Here is a 9,987-nt window from a genome sequence, read left to right on the forward strand (position 1 = left end):
TAAATTGAACTTACCTGAAGTGAATTGTGAAAAATAAAAAGGAACAAAACAAGTAATAAAGAAATAATTCTTTTTAATCATGCTCAATTCTGAAAAGACATCTAAAAATATGACCAATATTAATAAATAATATTTTATACTGTATTGATTATTTTCTTACTCTTCATCAACAATAATTAATTAATTAATTAAAGATAGGCGTCATATCCATGAAGTTTAAGTGCAAATCATGAGAAGTCGTCAAAACTCAATTTGTCCCACAAAGGTCTTCTTTTGGTCCCACATTTTGCAGCTATACTGCAGTGCACGTCTACCAAGTTGCACACCTTAGTTCAAATAGCCTATTTCTCCAACTTCTTTTTTTTAAAAATTTTTCTATACAAAAAATGGCAATGCAGATCAAAGAAAGTGACCAAAGGTGAAACAAAAACAAAAAGGTAACATATTTTCTTTTATTTGATCAAAAACCTACGGTTATACGTTTTTCTAGGTGTTACCAACACATCACTATTTTCTTGAATAATAATCTTGAATACTCAAAATATTTTTGGGTAACCAATTGATTATTGAATACTCCAAATATTTTTGGCTAACCAATTAAGTCTATTTCCTTATTTTATCACATAAATTTTAATTTTTTCTTGATATAACAAATAATGGCATGTAATAAAACAGTTGAGTTTTCTGGAAAAAATAAAACTTTTTTCCAAGCCCATAATACCCTCATTAGGTACCCTTTGATCAGCATTCCTGCATTAATCCAACCTAGCATAACAATCTACATACGTACTTGTAATTATTTTGTATATGCTGGAATCTTGAATTTTGTGTTTGGCTATAATGCTGGATTTCTGGTCTGGGTTTTTGACTTTCTAAATATAGGGCATATATGTCCTAAGGTCCTGGAAATTTTGGTTGTCATTTCTTTCAATCTCTGATTATTGTTGGCATTCTTGAATGCCTTGAAAATTTGCTTCTTTTTTAAAACAATTGTGTGATCGATCTTGAGGTATATGTTTTGATTGGTAACATGGAAAGGGAAAACTGGAAAATAAAGAATGTGTTATGAAGTGTCAATTTGATTAGCTGAATATGATGCTATTGAAAGATATTGTGGAAAGTTTGGGTCTTTGGTGGCTAATTGTTTGGGGCTCAAATGCATCTGTTTGACAGAATATCTTGTTGCAGACTTATGGGTTCTATTTGTTCAAAGGGTGATGCTGATATTGTTGAACATGCAAAGGAAAAAGATATACAAGTTGATAAATCTTCTGTACAGTTGGTTGCTCCATCAGTAAGGGAAGAGATTAAGGAAATTGTTAAACCCAAGGCAACAACATTAGAAGCCAATGGTGTTGTTTCAGAAAAAGTTGATGATAATGAGAAAACTAGGATTAGGGAGAGGTCTAAAGATGGACGTTTAAAGAGGCAATCAACGATGGATTTTGGACTGATACGATCAAGGTCTCGAGTTGTAAACATGCCTCCTGGTGTAATAGGCGAGCTGAGCGCTGCAGGTTGGCCGTTATGGCTAAGTTCAGTTGCACAAGAGGCTATTCAAGGGTGGGTTCCTCGAAGTGCAGAATCATTTGAAAAATTGAACAAAGTTAGTTCTATATTATCTTTAAATTGCTATATTTACTGCTTCTAAGTTTCATTACACTGATTTTTATACTTTTCATATGACACATGACTTTTAAATCTATAATTTGTCCAATTTTCACGATAAAGTTATCGATCTAAGTAAGATTATCATACTGATAGCAACCTTGTGATGTTTGCAATATTGTTTCACATTTCCCTGTTTCTTGTCCTCTGAGTGTTTTAGGTTCCAAAATTTCTAGATATTTCATTCTCGATATGTCAATCCATCACACGACAATATTTAGAAATGTCATCAAAATTTTCCTTAGAAATGTCATCAAAATTTTCCTTACTCAGAGAAGTTCTTTTCACTTCTTTTTGTTGCTTTCAATGTCTTAACACGTGAAAACTGCATTAACAATTTTAATTGCGGATTTAATCACATGCATGAAGGGGAGCCTTCAAGTAACCGTTATAGTTGCCTCCATGTGACCAAGAGGTCACCGGTTCAAGCCGTGCAAACAGCCTCTGGAAGAAATACAATGTAAGGCTGCATAAAATAGACCCTTGTGGTCGGACCCTTCACCGGACACCGCACATAGCGGGAGCTTTAGCACCGGGCTGCCCTTTATGTAATCACATGCATACGTGATAATTTCAAAACATAACTAAAGTATGTTCTATCAATAATCTGACTTTGCTTGGTTACATAGGTTTTCTCTTGGTGTCAGCTTGGTTCAAGGTAACCTGGAATTAATAAGATTATGAATTTCTACACAATGATGATGCCATTTAATTTTTAGATGTCGCTTGATTTTTGGAACTATAATAGCCTCTAATGTTTTTTCTCCAATGCAGATTGGTCAAGGAACATATAGTAATGTTTACAGGGCCCGTGACCTTAAGACCGACAAAATTGTTGCTATGAAGAAAGTAAAATTTGTCAATATGGATCCGGAGAGTGTTCGCTTTATGGCGAGAGAGATTTGTATTTTGCGTAGATTGAACCACCCAAATGTTATGAAACTTGAGGCTTTGGTCACTTCCAGGATTTCAGGCAGCTTATATCTTGTATTCGAATACATGGAACATGATCTTGCTGGACTTGCATCAGCACCGGGGATCAAGTTCACGGAACCACAGGTATTTCTTCTGACAAGTGCATTTCATTTTCCTTGTTAAACAAGAGTGCAGCGTGATGCAAGTGAAAAATGATGCTTGCACAAGTGAAAAAGTAAGAATAAAAAGGAAATACTCTTATTGAGTTCTCTCACTTTCAGGCACCATTTAGGTAGGTCCATTATTCTTACAAAATAGTTTACATGTTCTTTATATCCTTATGTTCCACAATTTGAGTTGTATTTCAGATAAAATGTTATATGCAACAAATGCTTCGGGGACTCGAACATTGTCATAGTCGTGGTATACTTCATCGAGACATTAAGGGTGCAAATCTTCTAATTGGTGAAAACGGTGTTCTAAAGATCGGAGACTTTGGTCTGGCGACGTCATTTAAGCCCAACCAAAAGCAGCCATTAACAAGTCGTGTTGTAACACTGTGGTATAGGGCTCCTGAGCTTTTGCTTGGTGCAACAGAATATGGCGTGGCCATTGATATGTGGAGTGCTGGCTGCATCCTTGCTGAATTATTTTCTGGAAAGCCTATCATGCCTGGAAGAACAGAGGTACTCCTGTTACGGGGCTCGAATTTCCCTAGAAAATTTTGCAGTTTCCGCCCTTAGTTTGTTGTAGCTTCTGATGTATTGCATTCTGATGGCTACTTCTAGGTAGACCAGAGGGATCTCAACAGGGGTTTTATTTTTGTTTTATTAACTGTCTGCAACCGACGTATAACCATCAAGCACTAAATCCCCTATCTATTTCTAATATTTTTTCATCTCATTACGAATTAGGACCTGTTTCTTCATGCATTTATAATCTAAGTGAGTTGAAACAATTGCTAGGTGGAGCAAATGCATAAAATATTCAAGCTTTGTGGTTCACCTTGTGAGGAGTACTGGAGTAAATCAAAACTTCCACTTGCTTCTAGTTTTAAGCAACAAAACCCATATAAGCGACGCATTGCTGATACATTCAAGGACTTGCCTCCGACAGCTTTGGCCCTTGTTGAGGTCCTACTTGCAATAGAACCAGAAAAGCGCGGCACTGCTTCTTCTGCACTCAGTAGTGAGGTAATGTAAAAAGCACGCCTCTCCTTTATGATCTTTATAGTTTTTCATATTTTCTGTGAAGAAAATTATTTCCAACTTTAGTGATTAATAAATGCTGTTAATATCAATCCTATCAGTCCTTTTGTCCAGCATTGTATCTATAATTAAGTGGAAGCTTTCTTTTGTCACTTTCATAGGAACAACTTCATTAAAATATTGTTCCCGCTTAAGAAGGTGAACAATTCCTCAGTGAAGAGCTAAAGAAGGGATCAGTTCACATAAACTCAAAAATGTTGTCCTAACATGTCATTGTTTGTTGTCAAGCTATGCATTTTCTGTTTATCTTATGTGGCTTGTCTTTCTTGTTTGATGTGAAAAATCAAAGGAAAAAGCTCTACATCTGATCTATCCCTTTGTTAAGCTCTATAATAACATCTATTTCGAAACATATTTTATAACTTCAACACTTGTATGCATTTTGCAATCTCTATATGGCCTGCACCAAGCGATGATATGAGCAACTTTTTTTTTTGTTTTGTTTTGTGAAATATTGTTCAATCTATTAGAATACGTTGTTCATCTTCTATAAATTTCACTACCAAAAGACTGCTTTATATCTTTCTTCTTTGGTTTCACTTTTCAGTTTTTCAAAGTGAAGCCCCTGCCTTGTGATCCATATAGTTTACCAAAGTATCCTCCAAGTAAGGAATACGATGCTAAGGTTCGAGATCAGGAAGCGAAAAGGTATACCACGTTGTTGCATATATACATTTGTACTTCTAAGTAATGTTTTTGGAATCCAGCATATGCTATTCATACGCTACATTAATATATTTAGTTTAACTCCTTTCATCTGATCTACTTATATTAATTTAAAGTTGTTGCTTGTTTTTTCTCAATTTTCTTTCTATTCTCCTTCTATATATATCAGTACAGTGCTCTAACGAATATTTTTGAGATTAAAAACGTGGGGTCTTAGTGATAGTTCAACAAAATAATGCAACCCAATTTTGATGTTTACCTTCTTCATTGGACAAGGCTGTTGCTCGGCTGCTTTAGCGTATAGAATATCAAACTAAGTAGGAGTAATATGTTAAACACCTCTACAAACGGAGAGATCAGATAAAGCAAGCCCTCAGGGGTTTAATTCTGGTTCCTACTCTGACAAAAATCAAGAGTGACTTGTTATTTTGTTCTCATGCTTTGGCCTATGTACGTTTACTATCATATTCTCCAAAGGAAGTGCAGCTTTATTGTAACCAAGCTTCTCTGTTCTTTCATATAGTTTCACAATATGTTATCTTAATCACAGGCGAAAGGCTGAGGCTGGAAAAGGACATGGAGGCGAAACAACAAAGAAGTCATCGACACAAGCAAAAGAAGAACCGACAACAGAACTCAATGCTCACGGACAGGTTTTATTTTCTTCTAGTTGTCGAAAGACTTCTACTAAATCTTTACATTTTTCTTGCTCAAGACCTCTATTTTTGCACCAATGGCTAATGTGAATAATTGCAGGGACAGGTTACCAAAAACATCAGCGTGAAATACAATGCTTCCGAGGACAATAGAGCTGGTTTCTCTGTAGAGCCACCAGCATTGAGATACGGACTCGGTCAATCTAATTCAGTGATCCATCCTAATATTGCTGGTTACACATGGTCTAACAAAGCAAAGGAGGATTCAAATACAATCAATGAACGGGCATATCCTGCTTCCCAACATGGTGCACAGCTTTTAAGGCAGGTTTCTCACAAGACTCGAGTTGCAGGAGAGTTTTCAAGCATTCGTTCAGCGAGAGATGATAGGTCATCTCGTGGAGATACCACGGTCTGTTCCTAAGATCAAAAAGTTACATTAGCTTCCATGCTTTTAAACCCAGAATTATTAGTTTCCTTATCGTCTATTCAAACATCAGTTAACTGATCTGACAAGACACAACCGAAGAGATCTAATAGTCAAGTCAGGATCCATTTAGAATGTTGGACTAGATGGTATCAGCTTTACTTGTTTTGAGAAGAAATTGATATTTTGCAGTGGCGAAAAATGTAAAAATTACCGCACAACACACACAAGCAGAGATATCGGATATCGTTAGGCTTAATGATTAAGTCTCCAGGATCCACTAGCAGTTGAGCTGCAGAGTTAGCTAGGATTATTTGAGAAGAAATTTTGATTTGGAAACTAACTTCCTGTTTTTTCATGTGCTGTTTTGGCATTTTGAACATTCCTCCTTTTTTTTTTTGAGCTTTCTTGACTTTGACTTGCCCCTTGTTTCAGGTTTATGTGCCGAAGAGAAGCAGACTCCTGCACTCTGGACCACTAATGCCACCAGGAGGAAGTATGGAAGACATGTTAAAGGAACATGAGAGACAAATTCAAGAAGCAGTTAGGAAAGCACGTAAAGACAAGACGAGGACCTAATAGAAGTGATTGCTCTCTTCTGGCGTAAGGATTCCCGTATATTTTCACCCTCCTGCACATGAAATCCATAATTGTACAGGGCCTAAGAGGAGATATATCTATTATCCATTTCAGGAGTAAGGTTCTTTTTATTTAGTGACCTTATACCTTTTGAGGGTGGGAAATTTGCTTCATATAGTTTGAAGAATTTGTTATGTTCATAAATGTAAATCCATTTCTTTAATATCTAGAAAACTGAAGCTCACTAGTTGGCTCTGGATAGTCTTAGAGGGGCACTGATCCTTTTGTATTTCAGAGGATTGATTGAAATACTGTAGTTGAACCTACCAATATTGTCAGTTTATCTACTTCACAAGTTAAAGAAGCCAAGGCGGAGCCAGAATTTTTAGTTTATGGGTTTGTTTTGCTTACCGTGTTTTGGATAAATTATTTGTACGTATCACATGAACCTTTTTAATACAAATACAGTGTTTGAGCCTGTATTTATGCTGCAGCGGCTCTGTAGCAGAGAATGAAGACGAAAGAGCTAAAGCAATAAATGATTGAAAATGACTATACCTCTGTACATTTGAGGTCATGGTCCGAACGAAAATGTGCGATTGTCACACTTATTTTCTAGTGTTCAATCAGCAAATAGAAAATATTGAGAAGCAGACTCTCCCCATATGTAACAACTATCCAAACAGCTATCAATGTGTCTTGAATTAATCATTCAAAATTCGAAAGGTGATACATAAATGCTTCAGAATTGGCCATTTCATGGGTAACTGAAATCAAAAGTAACAAGGGAAGCACAATGATCAATAGCCTGATTCATAGTTGAAGAAGCATTTATCATCCTCAATTCATCAGCCCTCATGTTTACTCTCTTGGTCAATTCTTCCAATGAGTCCACAAATTTATCAAGATGTTCAATTCCCATATCATCAATCGATTCATTCCACCAGAATCCATTTTTATTATTATTATTATTATTATTATTATTATTATTATTATTATTATTCATCTATCTTCGATTCATCAAGTGTGAGTAAACGATGTTGTTTCAAAGACTGAACGATTAAAGCGACTTCTACACCACATAAAATACAAAGTTCACTGTCACGACTCAAACGGCCATGAGTGGCACCCACACTAATCTTCCTGTGGGAGAACCATCTAAACTGAATCATTACCCAATCACTTAGCCAATCTTAAAATGATATTATCATAAAATCAATATTATAACAATAATTCAGGACCAATCATGATTAATACGGAAGCCAAACAAACTACTTACTGAAATCTCCAAGACCCGAAAATCATCGTACAAGAACTTCTAAATAATGATGATGTCCAAAAGAGATATCCAAAAATACAATGAATAAAGAATGTTTCATTGCCCGAAAGATGAACAAGAACAAATAGGATGACCCATGACAGTCTGGAGACGGAGTGCTCTCCCTTGGATCAAGATCTGCTATCAAACTCTAGAGGTGAGGTCATGTCTAAGCCTCTAGAACACGTTCTGCACTCAACAAAAGAAGAGTACAGAGTAGTATCAGCACAAACCACTATGTACTACCCAGGCCAACTCAATTTAATAGCATGTACACAACATAGATCAAATAACAAGTAGACAAACATCATCACATAACAAATATTCAATGAATTAATAATACAGTAACAACAGGTCAAACAGTGCTCACAAACAAGCCACATAACCATCAAAAGTATCAATCATACCGTAAACATCCACAGAATTAACACAAATATGTACACACGTGCTAAGGGACTTATTTTGCTCATATAGTCATGACTCGCAGAGAACAATCTATGTTCATATACCGTACTGGTGTGGTACCCGATCCACCATATACATATCCGTACTAGCGTGGTACCTGATCCAACATATACATATCCGTATCGGAGTGGTACCCGATCCAACATATACATATCTGTATCGGCGTAGTACCCGATCCAACATATATATATTCGTACCGATGTGATACCCAATCCAACATATACATATCCTTACCGGCGTGGTCCCCGATCCAACATATACATATCCATATCGGTGTGGTCCCCGATCCAACAAATACATATCCGTACCGGCGTGGTACCCGATCCAACATATATATATCCGTACTGGCGTGGTACCTGATCCAACATATATATATCCGTACCGACGTGGTACCTGATCTAATAAATACAAGTAATATCAATGTCAAATTTACACTACCTCACAATATACAATACAATGTACCAAATTTACAAGTACACTTAAATTCATAAGACAATTCCATCAAGTAAATTCAATAATTATTTATACAAATACCAATAATTCAGATATCATCAAATTCAAGTATGTCTGAGGACCAATCAACAAGCATCCAATTTAGGAGCATACACACAATTAAATTGAGTCTAAACTCCAATTAAACCGTCACCTAACTCAATCGAAGAATCCAAATGCAAGCTAATTTGCAAATGCCTTGCCTTTCCTCAAAGTTTCGGAACGTTCAAAATCTGTTCCAATATATACAATTTCCATACGAGTACGAATCTAATAACACCCATTGACTATTAACAATTCTGACTAATTTTAAAACAAAAAGGACGAAAGTAACTTTTGTACCACGGTTTCTTATTCTTAATAAGGACATGCATATCATAATACTAATTTTTCTAATTTCTTTTTAATAAAGACAACTACTGCGTACACAGTTTTCTTCCTATTATCCCTCTTTCCAATTCATTAAACATTGTCATGTTAAGCTAATGAATGACAATTGTGAAACTAACAACAACAAACCCAGTGTATTCCCACCTAGTGGGGTCTGGGGGGGTAAGATGTACGCAGTCCATACCTCTACCTCTAAAGAAGTAGCAAGGCTGTTTCCGATAAACCCCCGACTCAAGGCACGAGATACCACACAAACACATAGTAAAGCACAGAAGCAGATTACATAACATAACATAAATACGACACCCATAAGTAATATAAAACAGAGGAAAGTAGAGGAAAGCACACAGATTAGTAATAAAACATGAAACACGGAACACGGAATCATAACAGGAATAAAACCCCCACCAAGTAATTCCCTACACTAGCGACCCAAACTGGCCCTAGTCCTCTGTCCTAATTCGCGTCCTCCAGACCTTCCTATCTAGGGTCATGTCCTCGGTGAGCTGTAACTGCTCTATGTCCCGCCTAATCACCTCACCCTAGTACTTCTTCGGCCTACCCCTACCCCGCTTAAAACCATCCAACGCTAGCCTCTCACACCTACGGACCGGGGCATCCATGCCCTTCCTCTTCACGTGTCCGAACCATCTCAATCGGGCTTTCCGCATCTTGCACTCTACTGAAGTCACACCAACCTTCTCCCGGATAGTCTCATTCCGAACTCCATCCCCTCTAGTCAGCCCACACATCCAGCGCAACATCCGTATTTCTGCCACCTTCATTTTTTAGATATGGGAGTTCTTAACTGGCCAACACTCCGCTCCATACAACAAGGCCGGACGGACTACCACCCTATAGAATTTGCCTTTAAGCTTGGGCGGCACCTTCTTATCACACAGCACCCCCGACGCGAGCTTCCACTTCATCCATCCCGCCCCAATACGGTGCGAGACATCCTCGTCAATCTCACCATTACTCTGGATCACGGACCCAAGATACTTGAAATTATCCCTCTTACATACCTCCTGTGCTTCTAGCTTCACTACTACCTCATTCTCCCGCCTCGCGTCATTAAACTTGCACTCCACATACTCTGTCTTGCTTCTGCTCACCCTGAACCCTTTAGACTCAAGAGTTTGC

At 37.2% G+C, this 9,987-nt stretch overlaps 1 protein-coding gene across 4 annotated transcripts; it reads left to right on the plus strand.

The window, feature by feature from the left end:
* The first annotated feature begins 332 nt into the window (after nucleotides 1-332).
* On the plus strand, nucleotides 333-6,573 carry LOC107879687 (probable serine/threonine-protein kinase At1g09600). Of its 4 annotated transcripts, XM_016726665.2 has the most exons (9): nucleotides 333-437; nucleotides 1,189-1,606; nucleotides 2,443-2,727; nucleotides 2,952-3,269; nucleotides 3,549-3,776; nucleotides 4,399-4,499; nucleotides 5,068-5,170; nucleotides 5,274-5,585; nucleotides 6,036-6,573. In XM_016726665.2, the coding sequence occupies exons 2-9, from the start codon at nucleotides 1,193-1,195 to the stop codon at nucleotides 6,177-6,179; spliced, it is 1,905 nt and encodes a 634-aa protein (XP_016582151.1). In that variant the 5' UTR covers nucleotides 333-437; nucleotides 1,189-1,192; the 3' UTR covers nucleotides 6,180-6,573. The 4 variants fall into 4 exon arrangements, with proteins under 4 accessions (XP_016582151.1, XP_016582146.1, XP_016582138.1 ...); XM_016726660.2 differs by lacking the exon at nucleotides 333-437 and having other exon boundaries at nucleotides 644-1,606; nucleotides 5,280-5,585; XM_016726652.2 differs by lacking the exon at nucleotides 333-437 and having other exon boundaries at nucleotides 648-1,606.
* The last annotated feature ends 3,414 nt before the right edge of the window (nucleotides 6,574-9,987 follow it).

The sequence above is a fragment of the Capsicum annuum genome, chromosome 1 (genome assembly GCF_002878395.1).
Source record: "Capsicum annuum cultivar UCD-10X-F1 chromosome 1, UCD10Xv1.1, whole genome shotgun sequence".
NCBI lineage: Eukaryota > Viridiplantae > Streptophyta > Magnoliopsida > Solanales > Solanaceae > Capsicum > Capsicum annuum.